General features: G+C 52.3%; 1 protein-coding gene across 1 annotated transcript in view; it reads left to right on the plus strand.

Annotated features, from left to right (window-relative positions):
- LOC137374040 (nesprin-2-like) overlaps nucleotides 1-19504 on the plus strand; it is a 133581-nt gene that overhangs the window by 53255 nt on the left and 60822 nt on the right. The window contains exons 17-19 of the mRNA XM_068039824.1: nucleotides 1548-1698; nucleotides 2651-2809; nucleotides 8331-8489. Coding sequence (XP_067895925.1) covers nucleotides 1548-1698; nucleotides 2651-2809; nucleotides 8331-8489 — 469 coding nt within the window. The remainder of the gene's footprint in view (nucleotides 1-1547; nucleotides 1699-2650; nucleotides 2810-8330; nucleotides 8490-19504) is intronic.

Below are 19504 nucleotides of genomic sequence, written 5' to 3' on the forward strand. Positions count from 1 at the left end.
ATTCCACACACAACTTCCCACTACTATCCTTGATTGGCCCTAATCTAACTCTAGTCATTCTTTTATTCCTGATATACGTATAGAAAGCCTTAGGGTTTTCCCTGATCCTATCCGCCAATGACTTCTCGTGTCCTCTCCTTGCTCTTCTTATCTCTCCCTTTAGATCCTTCCTGGCTAGCTTGTAACTCTCAAGCGCCCTAACTGAGCCTTCACGTCTCATCCTAACATAAGCCTTCTTCTTCCTCTTGACAAGCGCTTCAACTTCTTTAGTAAACCACGGCTCCCTCGCTCGACAACCTCCTCCCTGCCTCACAGGTACATACTTATCAAGGACACGCAGTAGCTGCTCTTTGAATAAGCTCCACATTTCGATTGTTCCCATCCTCTGCAGTTTCCTTCCCCATCCTACGCATCCTAAATTTTGCCTAATCACAACATAATTTCCTTTCCCCCAGCTATAATTCTTGCCCTGCGGTATATACCTGTCCCTGCCCATCGCTAAGGTAAACCTAACCGAATTGTGATCACTATCACCAAAGTGCTCACCTACATCTAAATCTAACACCTGACTGGGTTCATTACCCAGTACCAAATCCAATGTGGCATCGCCCCTGGTTGGCCTGTCTACATACTGTGTCAGAAAACCCTTCTGCACACACTGGACAAAAACTGACCCATCTAAAGTACTTGAACTATAGTATTTCCAGTCGATATTTGGAAAGTTAAAGTCCCCCATAACAACTACCCTGTTACTCTCGCCCCTGTCGAGAATCATCTTCGCTATCCTTTCCTCTACATCTCTGGAACTATTCGGAGGTCTATAAAAGACTCCCAACAGGGTAACCTCACCTCTCCTGTTTCTAACCTCGGCCCATACTACCTCAGTAGACGAGTCCTCAAACGTCCTTTCTGTCTCTGTAATACTCTCCTTGATTAACAATGCCACGCCCCCCCCCCCCTCTTTTACCATCTTCTCTGTTCTTACTGAAACATCTAAATCCCGGAACCTGCAACATCCATTCCTGCCCCTGCTCTACCCATGTCTCCGAAATGGCCACTACATCGAGATCCCAGGTACCAACCCATGCTGCAAGCTCACCCACCTTATTCCGGATGCTCCTGGCGTTGAAGTAGACTCACTTTAAACCAAGTTCTTGCTTGCCAGTGCCCTCTTGCGTCCTTGTAACCTTATCCCTGACCTCACTACTCTCAACATCCTGTACACTGGAACTACAATTTAGGTTCCCATCCCCCTGCTGAATTAGTTTAAACCCCCCGGTTGGGATTGGGATTGATACAGGGTGATGTGGAGAGAGTGCGGCAATATCCAACTGCTGCTTAAATGTTTGCAGTTTTTCCCACTGCTCCACTTCCCCGAGTTCATTGCACCAGTGCCCATTCCTCTCTCCGATCCTATTTTATCTGCCATGCCTCTCTCATATCCATTCCTCTCTGATAGCCTTTCATTTTCCTCGGAAAGATTTTGTTTGCTATCTGATATCCCTTTCGTTCTCTGTGACACTGTTCTGTGCTTTCTATATCCTCAGGCAGGACCAGTGCTGTGTGTTAGTGGCCTTTCTCAGGGAGTTTCAGAACTACAAAAAGGATATCACATCTACAATACAAAAAGGCGAGGATGTCATTCCAGAATGTTCATCTTACATGGGGAAAGAAAAGCTGCACAGAGTAATGTGTAATGTGAGTGTTTGTAAAATCATGGTGACTTGAAAATCCGGCAAAGACAATACACCAGAGAGATGGGCTTCAATGGAAGGGTTAATGTACCAGAGAGATGGGCTTCAATGGAAGGGTTAATGTACCGGAGAGATGGGCTTCAATGGGAGGGTTAATGTACCAGAGGGATGGGCTTCAGTGGGAGGGTTAATGTACCAGAGAGATGGGCTTCAATGGGAGGGTTAATGTACCAGAGAGATGGGCTTCAATGGGAGGATTAATGTACCAGAGAGATGGGCTTCAATGGGAGGATTAATGTACCAGAGGCATGGGCTTCAATGGGAGGGTTAATGTACCAGAGAGATGGGCTTCAATGGGAGGGTTAATGTACCAGAGAGATGGGCTTCAATGGGAGGGTTAATGTACCAGAGAGATGGGCTTCAATGGGAGGGTTAATGTACCGGAGAGATGGGCTTCAATGGGAGGGTTAATGTACCAGAGAGATGGGCTTCAATGGGAGGATTAATGTACCAGAGGCATGGGCTTCAATGGGAGGATTAATGTACCAGAGAGATGGGCTTCAATGGGAGGATTAATGTACCAGAGAGATGGGCTTCAATGGGAGGATTAATGTACCAGAGAGATGGGCTTCAATGGGAGGATTAATGTACCAGAGAGATGGGCTTCAATGGGAGGGTTAATGTACCAGAGAGATGGGCGTCAATGGGAGGGTTAATGTACCAGAGGCATGGGCTTCAATGGGAGGGTTAATGTACCAGAGGGATGGGCTTCAATGGGAGGGTTAATGTACCAGAGAGATGGTTGCTGAATGGTTATGTATTGATCTTGAACTTTCCTCGTATGTTTGTGTCTGTGAGCTGCTGGGTCTCTCCCTGTGCAAACCTTCCATTGTAATTCTCTGTATTAACACCCATCATAACTGAAGGCTGAATCTGTTTTTTTTTTTAAATTTCAGATAGATAAAGTCCATCTAGAGTTCTGCAACAAGCAGGAGAAAGTGGATGAGTTGAGAAAGATCTGTCGTCATCTGCAGTCAGAGCTGAGGAAGGTTATGGATAGTGAGTCCTTACCTTTCCAGGGGGAAGCGGATGAACTGTTGGATCGATGGTTGGATGTAAGTAACTGCAAATGGAAGGTTGCATTCTGCCAAACGTACACAGATCTGTGCTGCAATCTTCCTTCATGGAATTTTAACAATGGGACTCATCTCTGCCCAGTTTATCTCCTGCCTCCATCCAATCATCACCCACCAAAGGGAAAGGTGCTGGAGTGGCATTTTTCCTTTATGTATTCATTCACGGGATGTGAGCCTCGTTGACAAGGTTGCATTTATTGCCCATTCCGAATTACCCTGAGACCAGTAAAGAATCACTCCCATTGGTGTGGGACTGGAGTCACATACAGGCCCAGACCAGGTAAGGGCAGCAGCTTTCCCTCCACGAAGGACATTAATGAAGGGGTTGGGTTTTGACGACAATCGAGTAGCTTTTTCACAGCTATTTTATTAGGTGTGGCAAACTCGCTTAGGTCAGAGTGCCCTTTAATCTCCCACTTTACCTGACCACTACACTAGACTACGTCTTCTGGGTGGGAACATGGCCTAGCAAGTGACAGGGCCTGTTTTAAGGTGGGGCAGGGGGGTTGGGGAGTTAAAATCAGCCACTGTTTGTGTGTAAAACCGTGGGAAATTCACTAGTCGTAGATCGCATAGAATGACATCGCATTTACAGCACTGCTTAAATTTTTAATTTCATTCAGGGATTTCCAAGCTATCCACTGGGGAGCAGCTGTCGTTAGTTCATTAAGGAAATTGGCTTGAACTGGTTTTTCTGTACCTGGGGCTTAGCTAATCTCTTTAGTTTCAGAACATATAAATACAGGCATCTCAGTGCGACTTAGCACAAGAGTGTAACTTGAACAGACTGCTGGGAGTTCGGTGAGTTAGGGAAGGAGGTGCTCCTTGGCTTTTTCTAACTTTTTCACCCTGTAGGATTTTGTTCTTACTCTACTACAGGGCAAGATGCTCGCTGTTTGGTGAGTATCTGGTAAATGATTACAGTCTAATCTATTCCTAAGGTTTAAAATAGTATAGGAACTGGTAGCGAGGTTAATAAAATATATAAAAAAGGAAAATAAATAATTGAACAAAATAATTAAGTAGTTAATTAAAACACATTAAGGGTGGCAGGACAGGTGATGTGTCACGGCTGCAGTATGTGGGAACTCCTGGATGCCAGTGTGATCCAGGGCAAACATGTCTGCAGTAAGTATTAGCGGCTCGAAGAGCTTCGGCCCAGAATCATTGAACTGGAGTCCGAGCTGCAGACACTGTGGCACATCAGGGAGGGGGAAAGTTACCTGGACATTTTGTACCAGGAGGCGGTCACATCTTAGGATAGGGTCTTCTGATTTGATCAGTGGTCAGGGACAGGAAAGTGTGTGTGCAGCTGAGGCAGGTTAGGGGACCCAGAGGGCTGCAGTCTCAGCCTTTGCGATTGTCCAACAGGTTTGAGGTTCTTTCAGCTTGTTTGGATGAGAGTGGGGGCTGCAGGGTGGATGAGCAACCTGACCATGGCACCATGGTACAGGAAGCCATTCAAATGGAGGGAGAAAAAAGGAATGTAGTGGTAGTGGGGAACAATATAGTTAGGGGGATTGACACTGTTCTCTGCAGCAAAGAGCGAGAGTCCAGACGGCTGTGTTGCCATGGTTTGGGACATCTGCTCAGGGCTGGAGAGGGGGAGGGGGAGGGGGAGGATTCAGTCATCGTGGTCCATGTAGGTACCAACGACACAGGCAGGACAAGGAAGGAGGTTCTGCATTGTTAATATGAGGAACTAGGCGCCAAATTAAGAAGCAGAACCTCAAAGGTAATAATCTCTGGATTATTACCTGAACCACATGCAAATTGGCATCGGACAAATAAGATTAGAGAAATGAATGCGTGGCTAATGACTGGTGTGGTAGAAGTATGTTCCAGTTCGTGGGGCACTGGCACCAGTACTGGGGAAAATTGGTGGCTGTACTGTTGGGACGGTCTACACCTGAACCATGATGGGGCCAGTGTTCGAGAGTTGCATAACGAGGAAGTAGAGAGGGTTTTAAACTGAATAGTGTGGGCAAGAGATTAAATTTGGGAATATGTGGTAAATCAAAGAGTAGAGACAAGGCCAGAGAAAAAGGTATTAATATGGGAAATGATAAACAGACTGTGACAGGAAAGGACAGAGAGTACAAATCTAAGAGTAAATCAGTAGATAAGGCTAGAGGTTACAAAAATAATAAAAGGACAAAACTAAAGGCTCTGTATCTGAATGCACGTAGCATTCAAAACAAAACAAATGAACTGATAACACAAATAGAAATAACTAAGTATGATCTGATAGCAATTACAGAGACATGGCTGCAGGATGACATAGATTGGGACCTGAATATTGATGGGTACATGGCATTTAGGAAGGACAGGAAGCTAAGTAAAGGTGGAGCGGTGGTTCTATTAATTAATGATGGTATTAGCGCAATAGAGAGGGATGACCTAAGTTCAGGAAACCAGGTTTGGGTAGAGATGAGAAATGATAAAGGCAAGAAGTCACTCGTGGGAGTGGTGTACAAGCCCCCTAACAGTAACCATAAGGTAGGACAGAGTATAAAGGAAGAAATAATGGCAGCTTGTCAGAAAGGTACGGCGATAATCATGGGGGATTTTAAACTACAAAACGACTGGAAAAATCAGATGGGCAAAGGTACCCTAGATGAGGAGTTCATCGAATGTTTTCGAGATAGTTTCTTAGCACAGCATGTTCTGGAGCCAATCAGAGAGCAGGCTATACTAGACCTGGTATTGTGCAATGAGAGAGGATTAATTAATGACCTCATAGGGAAGCACACCTAGATAGCAGTAATCATAATATGTTTAACATTTACATTGAGTTTGAGGGAGAGAAGATTGGGTCCAAGACTAGTATTATAAACTTCAATAAGGGCAATTATGAGAGCATGAACGCAGAGTGAGCGGGCAAATTAGGTTAAGGGATAGGTCAATAGAGATGCAGTGGCACACATTTAAGGGGATATTTCAGAATACACAGAATTGATACATTCTAAAGAGAAAGTAAAATTTCAAGGGGAGCACCTACTATCCGTGGTTAACTAGAAAATGTTAAAGATAGTATCAAACTTAAAGAAAAAGCCTATAATTGCGCAAAGATGGGTGGCAGGTCAGAAGATTGGACAGAATATAAAAAACAGCAGCCCGTGTGGAAATGCAGCAAGACCTGGACAATATCCAGGCTTGGGCTGATAAGTGGCAAGTAACATTCGCGCCACACAAGTGGGAGGCAATGACCATCTCCAACAAGAGAGAATCTAACCATCTCCCCTTGACATTCAATGGCTTTACCATCACTGAAACCTCCACTATCAACATCCTGGGGGTTATCATTGACCAGAAACTGAACTGGAGTAGCCATATAAATACTGTGGTTACAAGAGCAGGTCAGAGGCTAGGAATTCTGTGGCGAATAACTCACCTCCTGACTCCCCAAAGCCTGTCCACCATCTACAAGGCACAAGTCAGGAGTGTGATGGAATACTCTCTACTTGCCTGGATGGGTGCAGCTCCAACAACGCTCAAGAAGCTCGACACCATCCAGGATAAAGCAGCCCGCTTGATTGGCACCCCATCTACAAACATTCACTCCCTCCAACACCGACGCACAGTGGCAGCAGTGTGTACCATCTACAAGATGCACTGCAGCAATGCACCAAGGCTCCTTAGACAGCACCTTCCAAACCCATGACCTCTACCAACATGAAGGACAAGGGCAGCACATACATGGGAACACCACCACCTGCAAGTTCCCCTCCAAGTCACACACTATCCTGACTTGGAACTATATCGCCGTTCCTTCACTGTCACTGGGTCAAAATCCTGGAACTCCCTCCCTAACAGCACTGTGGGTGTATCTACCCCATATGGACTGCAGCGGTTCACGAAGGCAGCTCACCACCACCTTCTCAAGGGCAATTCGAGATGTGCAATAAATGCTGGTCTAGTCAGCGATGCCCACATCCCATGAATGAATAAAAAAAACATAAAGATAGCTACGTTAACTGAGTGGGCAAAGATCTGGCAAATGGAATATAATGTGGGAAAGTGGGAAATTATCCACTTTGGCAGGAAGAATAAAAAAGAAGCATATTATCTAAATGGTGAGAGATTGCAGAGCTCTGAGATGCAGAGGGATCTGGGTGTCCTAGTGCATGAATCGCAAAATGTTAGTATGCAGATACAGCAAGTAATTAGGAAAGCTAATAGAATGTTATCATTTATTGTGAGGGGAATTGAATTCAAAATTAGGGAGGTTATGCTTCAGTTATACAGGGCATTGGTGAGACCACATCTGGAATACTGTGTACAGTACTGGTCTCCTTATTTATGGAAGGATGTAAATGCATTGGAGGCAGTTCAGAGAAGGTTTACTAGACTAATACCTGGAACGGGTGGGCTGTCTTATGAGGAAAGATTGGACAGGCTAGACTTGTATCCACTGGAATTTAGAAGAGTAAGAGGTGACTTGATTGAAACATATAAGATCCTGAAGGGTCTTGACAGGGTGGATGTGGATGTTTCCCCTTGTGGGAGAATCTCGAACTAGGGGTCACTGTTTAAAAATAAGGTGTCGCCCATTTAAGACAGAGATGAGGAGAAATCTTTTCTCTCAGAGGGTCGTGAGTCTTTGGAATTCTCTTCCTCAAAAGGCGGTGGAAGCAGAGTCTTTGAATATTTTTAAGGCAGAGGTAGATAGATTCTTAATAAGCAAGGGGGTGAAAGGTTATCGGGGGTAGGTGGAAATGTGGAGTTGAGGTTACAATCAGATCAGTCATGATCTTATTGAATGGCGGAGCAGGCTCGAGGGGCTGAGTGCCCTATTCCTGCTCTTCACTTGTATTTTAACCTGTATAAATCAGGAGTCTGGCCCAGCTGCTAAATGCCTGTGTCTATGTTCCACATGAGCTTCCTCCCACCTTACTTCATCTTACCCTATCAGCATATTGTACTATTCCTTTCTCCCTCATTTCTTTATTTGGTTTTCCCTCAAATGTATCTATATTATTCACCTCAACCCTTCCTTGTGGGAGTGAGTTCCACATTCTCACCACTCTCTGGGTAAAGAAGTTTCTCCTGAATTCCTTACTGGATTTATTTGTCATATTTATGACCCCTCGTTCTGGTCTCCCTCACAAGTGGAAGCATCTTCTGTACCTTATCAAACCTCTTCAAAATTCAAAATCTTGTCCTCAGCAGAGACTTCCTGCAAGTGTCACACTTATTTCCTGTAACACGTTCCCTGTCACGCCTGTTGGTAACAGTATTATTATACAGCAGCGTATCTTCCCACTCACTGCGAGTGCTACAAACAGTGGAAGTGGGAGGAAGGGCTGGGAATCTAGTAATTGTGGCAAGGATTGTGCCAAAATCGCAGCTCCAGCAGCGAGCGTCGCCTGTCAGGAGAATGCATTGGGAAATCCAGGCCTGGAGGGAAGGCTGCTCCTGTCTCAGCGAGTCAGGCCACAGCCTCTGTATGTACTGGCCTGGTCTGAACACTCCATACTGAGCCTGTGTTTTCTGGCAGGTGGCGGAGAGGTTGGACAGTTACAGCTCCAGTCTGAAGCACGCCATGAGCCTGTGGGAACAGCTAACTGAGACTGGCACACGGATAGAAGAGTGGGTGAAACGGAAGTCGGAAAACCTGGGGGCAAGCATGAGTGGACAGGAGCTCGCACGGCTGGAGGTGAGAAATAAAATCTTCCACTGCTTAACTAAGGAAGGCTTGTATTAAACGGATCGCTCCTTACCAAGGGGCAACGAGAACAATGGCTCTATTCCTGTACGGGGACAGCTCCAATTGGCAACAGCCAAGAGGTACACAGCAAGATCCCACAAATAGCAAGGGGTAAAATGTTTAGTCATGTCGGATGAGGGTTAAATGTTGGCCAGGACAGTGGGGAGGTTTCCTCTGCTTTTCTTCACAATAATGTTATGGGATCTTTTGCATCTACTTGAGAGGGTAGATGGACCTTGCTTCAAAGTCCCATCTGAAAGACAGAATCTCTGACAGTGCAGCACTCCCTCAGTACTGACCCTCCAACAGTGCAGTGCTCCCTCAGTACTGCCCCTCCGACAGGGCAGTGCTGCCTCAGTACTGACCCTCCAACAGTGCAGCGCTCCCTCAGTACTGACCCTCCGACAGTGCAGTGCTCCCTCAGTACTGACCCTCCGACAGTGCAGCGCTCCCTCAGTACTGACCCTCCGACAGTGCAGTGCTCCCTCAGTACTGACCCTCCGACAGGGCAGTGCTCCCTCAGTACTGACCCTCCGACAGTGCAGTGCTCCCTCAGTACTGACCCTCCGACAGTGCAGTGCTGCCTCAGTACTGACCCTCCGACAGTGCAGTGCTCCCTCAGTACTGCCCCTCCGACAGGGCAGAGCTCCCTCAGTACTGACCCTCCAACAGTGCAGCGCTCCCTCAGTACTGACCCTCCGACAGTGCAGTGCTGCCTCAGTACTGACCCTCTGACAGTGCAGCACTCCCTCATTGCTGCCCATCCAATAGTGCAGTGCTCCCTCAGTACTGCCCCTCCGACAGGGCAGTGCTCCCTCAGTACTGACCCTCCGACAGGGCAGTGCTGCCTGTACTGACCCTCCAACAGTGCAGCACTCCCTCAGTACTGACCCTCCAGCAGTGCAGCGCTCCCTCAGTACTGCCCCTCCGACAGTGCGGCACTCCCTCAGTACTGACCCTCTCACAGGTCAGTGCTGCCTCAGTACTGACCCTCCGACAGTGCAGCACTCCCTCAGTACTGACCCTCCGACAGGGCAGTACTCCCTCAGTACTGACCCTCCGACAGTGCAGCACTCCCTCAGTACTGACCCTCCGACAGGGCAGTACTCCCTCAGTACTGATCCTCCAACAATACAGCATTCCCTCAGTACTGACCCTCCGATAGTGCAGCGCTCCCTCAGTACTGCCCCTCCGATAGTGCTACACTCTCTCAGTATTACCCCATCACCAGTACAGCACTCCCTCAGTACTGCCTCTCCAACAGTGCAGCACTCACAGAATTGTTACAGTGCAGAAGGAGGCCATTCAGCCCATCATGTACATACTGGCTCTCTGAAAGAGCAATTCCCTCAGTTCTATTCCCCTGCCTTCTCCCCATAACCCTGCACATTCCTCCTTTTCATATAACTGTCTAATTCCCTTTTGAATGCTTCAATTGAACCTGCCTCCACCACGTTCTCAGGCAGTGCATTCCAGACCTAAAAAAGTTTTTCCTCGTGTCACTTTTGCTTCTCTTACCAAATACTTTAATCTGTGCCCTCTCGTTCTCGATCCTTTCACGAGTATGAACAGTTTCTCTCGATCTACTCTGTACACACCCCTCATGATTTTGAATACCTTTGCCTCTCTGACAGTGCAGCACTCCCTCAGAACTGCCCTTCTGACAGTGCAGCACTCCCTCGGTACTGGCCTTCTGACAGTGCAGCACTCCCTCGGTACTGTCCTTTTGACAGTGCGGCACTCCCTCAGAACTGCCCTTCTGACAGTGTGGCACTCCCTCGGTACTGCCCTTCTGACAGTGCGGCACTCCCTCGGTACTGCCCTTCTGACAGTACGGCACTCCCTCGGTACTGCCCTTCTGACAGTGCGGTACTCCCTCGGTACTGCCCTTCTGACAGTGCAGCACTCCCTCGGTACTGTCCTTCTGACAGTGCGGCACTCCCTCAGAACTGCCCTTCAGACAGTGCGGCACTCCCTCGGTACTGCCCTTCTGACAGTACGGTACTCCCTCGGTACTGCCCTTCTGACAGTGCGGCACTCCCTCGGTACTGGCCTTCTGACAGTGCAGCACTCCTCGGTACTGCCGTTCTGACAGTGCGGCACTCCCTCGGTACTGCCCTTCTGACAGTGCGGCACTGCCTCGGTACTGCCCTTCTGACAGTGCGGCACTCCCTCGGTACTGTCCTTCTGACAGTGCGGCACTCCCTCGGTATTGTCCTTCTGACAGTGCGGCACTCCCTCGGTACTGTCCTTCTGACAGTGCGGCACTCCCTCGTTACTGCCCTTCTGACAGTACGGCACTCCTTCGGAACTGCCCTTCTGACAGTGCGGCGCTCCCTCGGTACTGTCCTTCTGACAGTGCGGCACTCCCTCGGTACTGCCCTTCTGACAGTTCGGCACTCCCTCGGTACGGTCCTTCTGACAGTGCGGCACTCCCTCGGTACTGTCCTTCTGACAGTGCGGCACTCCCTCGGTACTGCCCTTCTGACAGTGCGGCACTCCCTCGGTACTGTCCTTCTGACAGTGCGGCACTCCCTCGGTACTGTCCTTCTGACAGTGCGGCACTCCCTCGGTACTGCCCTTCTGACAATGCGGCACTCCCTCGGTACTGTCCTTCTGACAGTGCGGCACTCCCTCGGTACTGCCCTTCAGACAGTGCGGCGCTCCCTCAGTACTGTCCTTCTGACAGTGCGGCACTCCCTCAGTACTGTCCTTCTGACAGTGCGGCACTCCCTCAGTACTGCCCTTCTGACAGTGCAGCACTCCATCAGTACTGCCCTTCTGACAGTGCGGCACTCCCTCGGTACTGCCCTTCTGAGAGTGCGGCACTCCCTTGGTACTGCCTTTCTGACAGTGCGGCACTCCCTCGGTACTGCCCTTTTGACAGTGCGGCACTCCCTCAGTACTGACTCTCTGACAGTGTGGCACTCCTTCAGTACTGCCCTTTTGACAGTGTAGCACTCCCTCAGTACTGACTCTCTGACAGTGCGGCACTCCCTCAGTACTGCCCTTCTGACAGTGCGGCACTCCCTCGGTACTGCCCTTCTGACAGTGCAGCACTCAGTACTGCCCTTCTGACAGTGCAGCACTGCCTTGGTACTGCCCTTCTGAGTGTGGCAGTCCCTCAGTACTGCCCTTCTGAGAGTGCGGCACTCCCTCGGTACTGCCCTTCTGACAGTGTGGCAGTCCCTCGGTACTGCCCTTTTGACAGTGCGGCACTCCCTCGGTACTGCCCTTCTGACAGTGCAGCACTCAGTACTGCCCTTCTGACAGTGCAGCACTGCCTTGGTACTGCCCTTTTGACAGTGTGGCAGTCCCTCGGTACTGCCCTTTTGACAGTGCGGCACTCCCTCGGTACTGCCCTTCTGACAGTGCAGCACTGCCTTGGTACTGCCCTTCTGACAGTGTGGCAGTCCCTCAGTACTGCCCTTTTGACAGTGCGGCACTCCCTCAGTACTGCCCTTCTGACAGTGCGGCACTCCCTCAGTACTGACTCTCTGACAGTGCAGCACTCCCTCAGTACTGACCCTCTGACAGTGCAGCACTCCCTCAGTACTGACTCTCTTACAGTGCAGCACTCCCTCACTGTCTGAGAAAATGTCAGCCTGGGTTATGGGCTCGTGTCTCCGAAGGGAGACTTTAACCCCTTGGGGTGAGAGTGATACCCACTGAAAGGCGGCTGACAGCGTCCAAGTGCCTTAACATGTACTGGGATGTGCCACAACCAGTCCTGGTACTTTCAAAAATCCAGCCTGCAGTCTTGGATCAGAAGGGTCCCTGAAATCGCTGACTACACCAGTATGTCAGGAATTGAATGCTTTTACTTGCAGCGGAAACTGTGAGGCAAGTGAACTCACATCTGTGCCCACAAAGGGTTAACGCAGTGATCTGGGAGCTGGAATCAGCTCAGATCCAAATTGCCCAAAGGCAGAGTAAATCGAGGTTGAATGAAATGTATCGAAGGCTGACGCTTGTCTGGGCGAGCTGTGGAAAGCTGTTGCGGGATTCAGCAGAGCAGTGCAGAACTGAGAAGAGACTGGAATGGTGTCTCGGGAGGTAGGTACAGGAGCAAACCGGAGTTCACTGCTGCTTACCGAATCAGAGGAACACAATCAATCAGGTAAGGACATTTTAGTTGTTGCTTTTCTGTGGCCCTGGAGATCTGGTAATCAGTGAGAGCGCGAGAGAGAACCAACCTTAATCTTCCCAAACCAGTCCAGCAGGTTTGCTAAGAGACAGCACCATGGGGCAATGTGATTTATCATTCATAACCCTGCCACAGAGTAACTCTACCCAGGCCATGCTCTTCTCATCTGTGTGTCGGATGGTGAATGTCATGGCACTATTTCTTACTCAGTCAAACTCTGAGGCAAGCGAGAGTGTGGCACGGATTAACGGGCAATTTAAATTAACCCCAGCATGATTCCAATCAGTCGCAAGTACAGTACGGGGTTAGATACAGAGGAAAGCTCCCTCTACACTGTCCACATCAAACACTCCCAGGACAGGTACAGTACGGGGGTTAGATACAGAGTAAAGCTCCCTCTACACTGTCCCATCAATCACTCCCAGGACAGGTACAGTACGGGGGTTAGATACAGAGTAAAGCTCCCTCTACACTGTCCCCATCAAACACTCCCAGGACAGGTACAGCACGGGGGTTAGATACAGAGGAAAGCTCCCTCTACACTGTCCCCATCAATCACTCCCAGAACAGGTACAGTACGGGGTTAGATACAGAGTAAAGCTCCCTCTACACTGTCCCCATCAATCACTCCCAGGACAGGTACAGCACGGGGGTTAGATACAGAGGAAAGCTCCCTCTACACTGTCCCCATCAATCACTCCCAGAACAGGTACAGTACGGGGTTAGATACAGAGTAAAGCTCCCTCTACACTGTCCCCATCAATCACTCCCAGGACAGGTACAGTACTGGGATTGGCTGCTCTCTGATTTGGGAGCCTGAGTGTTGAGAGCCTCAACGAGGTGCAGCTGAGAGTGCTGGTGGCAGTTGGAGGTTGCAGAGGTGGAGAGAGGAGCTGCACTGAGCAAGGGAGAGCAGCTACCAACAAGCAGAGGAAAACTCCAACAACAGTCTCCATTAAAGAGAAGAAAGGGACATTTTTTTGGAAACAAGGCTTTGTCTGGAGGTGGGTGCTGAACACCAGTAATTTACTTTGGACTGTTGGGGGAGGAACAAGTGGCTGGAACAACAAGGGGTGGGGCTGCCAATTCAGCAGGAATCTGTGCTGCTGCAAAAGCACACAGGGAAGCTCCCTCCCCACCCCAATTGCCAAGCCTGGGTCAGCTGAAGCTGCCCAGCTAAACAGACGGAAGGGGATAGATAGTGCCTGGGCAGCTTCAGCTGACCCAGGTGAAGACGACTCCCCCAACCAGAAGACCGGAAGACCAACTTCAAAGACTGTTTGTTTTAAGTGTACTGTGAGCACTCAGTACAGTGGGTAAGGCTTCCACTGCTATGTCCAGACTGGCCAAGAGAGTGTGGGAAAATGGCGCACTGACACGGAACACAAAAGTCCGAGTGTATCAGGCCTGTGTCCTCAGTACCTTGCTCTACGGCAGTGAGGCCTGGACAACGTATGCCAGCCAAGAGCGACGTCTCAATTCATTCCATCTTCGCTGCCTTCGGAGAATACTTGGCATCAGGTGGCAGGACTATATCTCCAACACAGAAGTCCTTGAAGCGGCCAACACCCCCAGCTTATACACACTACTGAGTCAGCGGCGCTTGAGATGGCTTGGCCATGTGAGCCGCATGGAAGATGGCAGGATCCCCAAAGACACATTGTACAGCGAGCTCGCCACTGGTATCAGACCCACCGGCCGTCCATGTCTCCGTTATAAAGACGTCTGCAAACGCGACATGAAATCGTGTGACATTGATCACAAGTCGTGGGAGTCAGTTGCCAGCATTCGCCAGAGCTGGCGGGCAGCCATAAAGACAGGGCTAAATTGTGGCGAGTCGAAGAGACTTAGTAGTTGGCAGGAAAAAAGACAGAGGCGCAAGGGGAGAGCCAACTGTGCAACAGCCCCAACAAACAAATTTCTCTGCAGCACCTGTGGAAGAGCCTGTCACTCCAGAATTGGCCTTTATAGCCACTCCAGGCGCTGCTTCACAAACCACTGACCACCTCCAGGCGCGTATCCATTGTCTCTCGAGATAAGGAGGCCCAAAAGAAGAAAGAACTGTGAGCACCACCTCCAGAAAGCACCCTTCCAGCCTGCCTTTGCCTCTCCTCTCTTACCTCAGCCTCTCCACTAACCTGTTGTTTGTTTGTTTGTCTTTTCAAATTTTTCTGTGAGTCACTGTTATTTAGTGTGCAAGTCCACAATTTGGGGTGGGTTTAGCTCTTAGACCCATGGCAAGCCCTCCATCACCGGTGGCGGGGCCTTCTCATACCTACGCAGCTGCAGCTTCTGTGGCTGCCCACGTGGCCCCGTCACCCTTTAAATTATTGACATGCAGCCATGGGGTGAAGAGCTATCCCCACCCCAACATGTCTATTGAGGCCTGCGTTAAGGCAATGGCCGTGGTTGTCGGCCCCTCGGCCATTGTTGCGGCCTCAAAGATGTATGGGAAGGCTGTGTTCTTTTTGAAGACCGAGCGGGCGGTGTCCCTGGCCCTGAGTAAAGGGCTCACTGTGGGGGGGACCTTCCTGCCAGTGGACCCTCTGGGGGCCACTGCGCATCGGATAATGTTGTCCAACGTCCCACCCTTCATTCCCAGTGAGCTCCTCCTCCCCCACCTGCACCATCTGGGGGAGGTGAGGTCGGGGATCACCCCAGTCCGGCTTGGTCTTCGGGAGCACAGCCTCCAACATGTCTACTCCTTCCGCCGCCAGTTATTTATGCAGCTGGCGCGGGAGGAGGACACGGAGGGCCAATTTTATGTGGAGTTCCAGGGGACGGCCTACCGCGTCTTCTGGACCTCGGATGGGGCGCGGTGCCACGTCTGCAAGGGGGTGGGGCATGTTCGTAAGAACTGCCCCAACCTCCCGGCCGCCAGCTCCACCTCGGCGGCCCAGAGTGGTTCCACAGCACCTCCTCCCACTCCCCCCGCACATCCAACAGACACCGCTCAGTCGGTTCCGGAGGCTGTGGTTTTCACAGCCTCTGGCGGGGAGGGGAGCATCCGTCCGAGCGGAAGGAAGACGCGGGGAAAAAAGAAACATCGTGAGGCGCGTCCCCTGGACACTTTGACTCAACCCGAGCCTGAGCTCAGCCCAAAGCCCATTCCCATGGAATCCACCTGTCCCAGGGCTGGGCTCAGGCCCAGGGTGACTAAAAAAGGAAAAAAGGGTGCGGAGGCGGAGGCCTCTGATGACATGGAGGTCTCTGAGTCTCCGCGCCCAAGTGCGAAAAAGAGGAGAAGGCACCCCTCCACAGAAATAACACAGGGCCCTGAGGTGCAGGGCCCATCTGTTGGAGGGGAGCTGCCTCCTGTTTCTGGTCCTCAGGTTCCCCCTACCGCCACCACCAAGGCTGCAAAGTCCGGGCAGGAGCACTCTATTCCTCAGGATGGAGGGGAGGGGATGGCCCCGGTACGTGAGGCCCCTCCTAAAGGAGTAAGTGGGGCCCTGCTTGTGGTGGGGGAGCCTGGGGAAACCGCCCATTCCGCCACTGCTACTGGGTCGGGTGCCCTGAATGAAGGGGAGGGCGAGGCCCCAGAGGGTCGGGCCTCCCAGCCGGAGTCCACCACCAACCAGGAGACACCCGACCCAGTTATAACTGAGAATGCTGCCCCATCTGCTGGGCCTGTGGGTGCTGGCGGAGTGGGAGATGGCCTCCTCTCGCCGCCTCCAGTCTCGGCTCCGGCTGGTTTCCCGGAGTCCGGAACTTCTGTCTCCCCTGGACCACTCATTGGCCTGGGGATGGAGGTGGAGGGGGGTCCTGAACCGCTGGTGCCTACAGGCTCCAGTTTCACAATAGAACCCAGAGAGGACTCCTCCGCCATCGATCCTGGGGGTGGGATCGTGACGGAGGCGGGACCAGCTTGCGCGGCCGGGACGTCCGCCCCACAGTGTACGGTGGATGTGTCGGCCGCTGGCGGTGACGACCCGGAGGAGGATGGGGATTCGGTGCGGGGCACGGAGGATGATCTTGATTCCATCGCCAGTGAGGTGGTGGAGTCCCTCGTGCCTCCCACCGAATCTCCTCTCATCCCCACGGCGGAACTCCGGGATTTCCTCGCGGCTTGCAGAGGTTGCCGCAATAAAGTTCAGCTGGCCCTCGACCGTTGGTCGAATCTGGCGCTGATCATCCAGTCCGTCCGTGCCGCCCTTAAGATAGCGGGCAAGCGCGCGGACGTGAAACTGGTTGAGAGGCGCCGTTTTAATGTGTTCCTCAATGGGTTGCTGGGGGAGTGGAGGGCCAGGTGCACTTCCACTCCCTCCTCACAGTGAGGTGTTGGTGACGGGTTTTAAGTACCTTTGACATGAAGATAACCATAGCCAGCCTCAACATCAACGGCAGCAGAGGGGCTCACCGCAGATTTCACAATCTCTCAGTCCTTAGGGAAGGGAGATACGCGGTGAGCTTTCTGCAGGAAACCCACACCGTTCCGGGAGACGAAGCCACCTGGCTCCTGGAGTGGCAGGGTGGGGTCTACATGAGTCACCTCACCCCTATTTCTAGTGGGGTGGCTATCTTGTTGGCCCCGACTTTTCAGCCGGAGATCTTGGGGGTCAAGGAGCTAGTGCCGGGCCGCTTGCTCCACCTCGCCGTTCGCCTGGGTAGCGTGCCGCTCCACTTTGTGAACGTGTACGCGCCCAGGCCCGGCGCTTTGCAAGCGCGCTTCTTTGAAGAAGTGTCCGCTCTCTTGAGCTCCATCGATAGCGGCGAGTGCATCATCCTCGGGGGGGATTTTAACTGCACCCTCGAGGTGGGGGATCGCTCCGGTCCCCAGCGCGGCCAAGCGTCGGTGGAGAAGTTGAGGGGACTGATCAGCTCCCTTAACTTGGTGGACGTCTGGCGGAATCTCCATCCCGACTCCAGCGCCTTCACGTGGAGGTCTGGAGGAGGGGGGTCGCGAATCGACCGCCTCTACATTTCGCAGGCGTACGTCTCCCGCGTTTCGGCGGCCTCCATGCGGCTGGTGCCGTGCTCGGACCACCGCCTGGTGTGGGCGGAGTTTACTCCGCGTCGCACGCGGGCGGGGTCCGCGTACTGGCACTTTAACAACCGGCTGCTGGAGGACGTGCGATTTCGGGACTCGTTCTGTCGATTCTGGGCCGACTGGAGAAGGAAGCAGGGGGGCTTCCCCTCCTTGAGGCTATGGTGGGATGTGGGCAAGACTCACATCCGCGTCTTCTGTCAGGAGTACGCGAAGGGGTCGACCAAGAGGCGGGAAGCCGAGATCGGGCGCCTTGAGAGGGAGGTGCTCGACTTGGAATCCCGCCTCGGTCATGCCGTCGCGGACCCGGCCCTGTGGCAGGCGTACAAAGAGAAGAAGGGCGCGCTGAGGAACCTGCAGCTCATAGGGTCCCGAGGCGCGTACGTGAGGTCGCGGATCCAGATCCTGGAAGATTTGGACCGCGCCTCACCCTTCTTCTACTCGCTGGAAAAATGGCGGGGGGTCCGTAAGCAGCTCGTCGAGCTGCTGGCCGACGACGGATCCTCCATCACGGATCCGGAGGGAATGGGCCTCCTGGTCCGGACGTATTACAGTGCGTTGTTCTCTCCGGATCCGTCCAGCGAGGATGCGCGCAGAGTTTTGTGGGAGGACCTGCCGCAGGTCAGCCCGGAGGGCGCCGAAGGATTGGAGGCTCCGCTCACGTTGGCGGAGCTGACTGCCTCCTCCACCAGCTCTCGAGGGGCAAATCCCCAGGGCTGGATGGGTTGACCGTGGAGTTCCTCAGGGCGTTCTGGGACGTCCTGGGGGACGATTACGCGCGGGTCCTGGGGGAAAGCCTGGCGACCGGGGAGATGCCCCTCTCGTGGCGCAGGGCGGTCATCGTCCTGCTGCCGAAGAGGGGCGATCTCCGCCTGCTTAAAAACTGGCGTCCGGTCTCCCTCCTCAGCACGGATTATAAGATCTTTGCCCGGGCTATGTCTACCCGCCTGGGCTCCGTGCTGGCCCACATGATCCACCCCGACCAGTCCTACACGGTCCCGGGCCGGTCCATCCAGGACAACATCCACCTGGTCCGGGACCTGATCCATCTTTCCCAGAGGACTGGTCAGTCGGTCGCCTTTCTCTCCCTCGATCAGGAGAAGGCGTTCGACAGGGTGGATCACGATTACCTTTTCGGGACTCTGCGCGCTTTCGGACTCGGGCCGCATTTCGTGGCCCGGGTCCGACTTTTATACGCCGCCGCAGAGTGTCTAGTCAAAGTTAACGGGTCCTTGACGGCGCCCCTTCGATTTGGGAGAGGAGTGCGTCAGGGGTGCCCCATATCCGGCCAATTGTATACCATCTGCGTGGAGCCCTTCCTGTGCCTGCTTCGCAGGAGGTTGACGGGATTGGCTCTGCGCGAGCCGGCCATGCGGGTCGTCCTCTCGGCTTACGCCGACGACGTGCTCCTCGCAATCCCGTTGACTTGCGGAGGATGCGCGACTGCCAGCAGACCTTTTCTGCCGCGTCCTCCGCGAGGATCAATTGGGAGAAATGTTCCGGACTCCTGGTTGGTCAGTGGCGGGTGGACTCCCTGCCGGAGGAGATGACACCTTTTGCGTGGAGCACCACGCACCTCCTCTATCTGGGAGTCCACCTTAGCCCCGCTGAGGAAGCCTGGCCGGCAAACTGGCAGGAGTTGGAGGCGAAAGTCACCGCTCGGCTGGGGCGCTGGACAGGACTGCTCCGAGTGCTTTCCTACAGGGGCCGAGCGTTGGTCATAAACCAACTGGTGGCCTCCATGCTGTGGTACCGGTTGGTCACTTTGGCCCCGCCCCCTGTATTTGCCACCAAGATCCAGAAGAAACTCGTCGATTTCTTCTGGGGCAA

The sequence above is a fragment of the Heterodontus francisci genome, chromosome 9, assembly GCF_036365525.1.
Source record: "Heterodontus francisci isolate sHetFra1 chromosome 9, sHetFra1.hap1, whole genome shotgun sequence".
NCBI lineage: Eukaryota > Metazoa > Chordata > Chondrichthyes > Heterodontiformes > Heterodontidae > Heterodontus > Heterodontus francisci.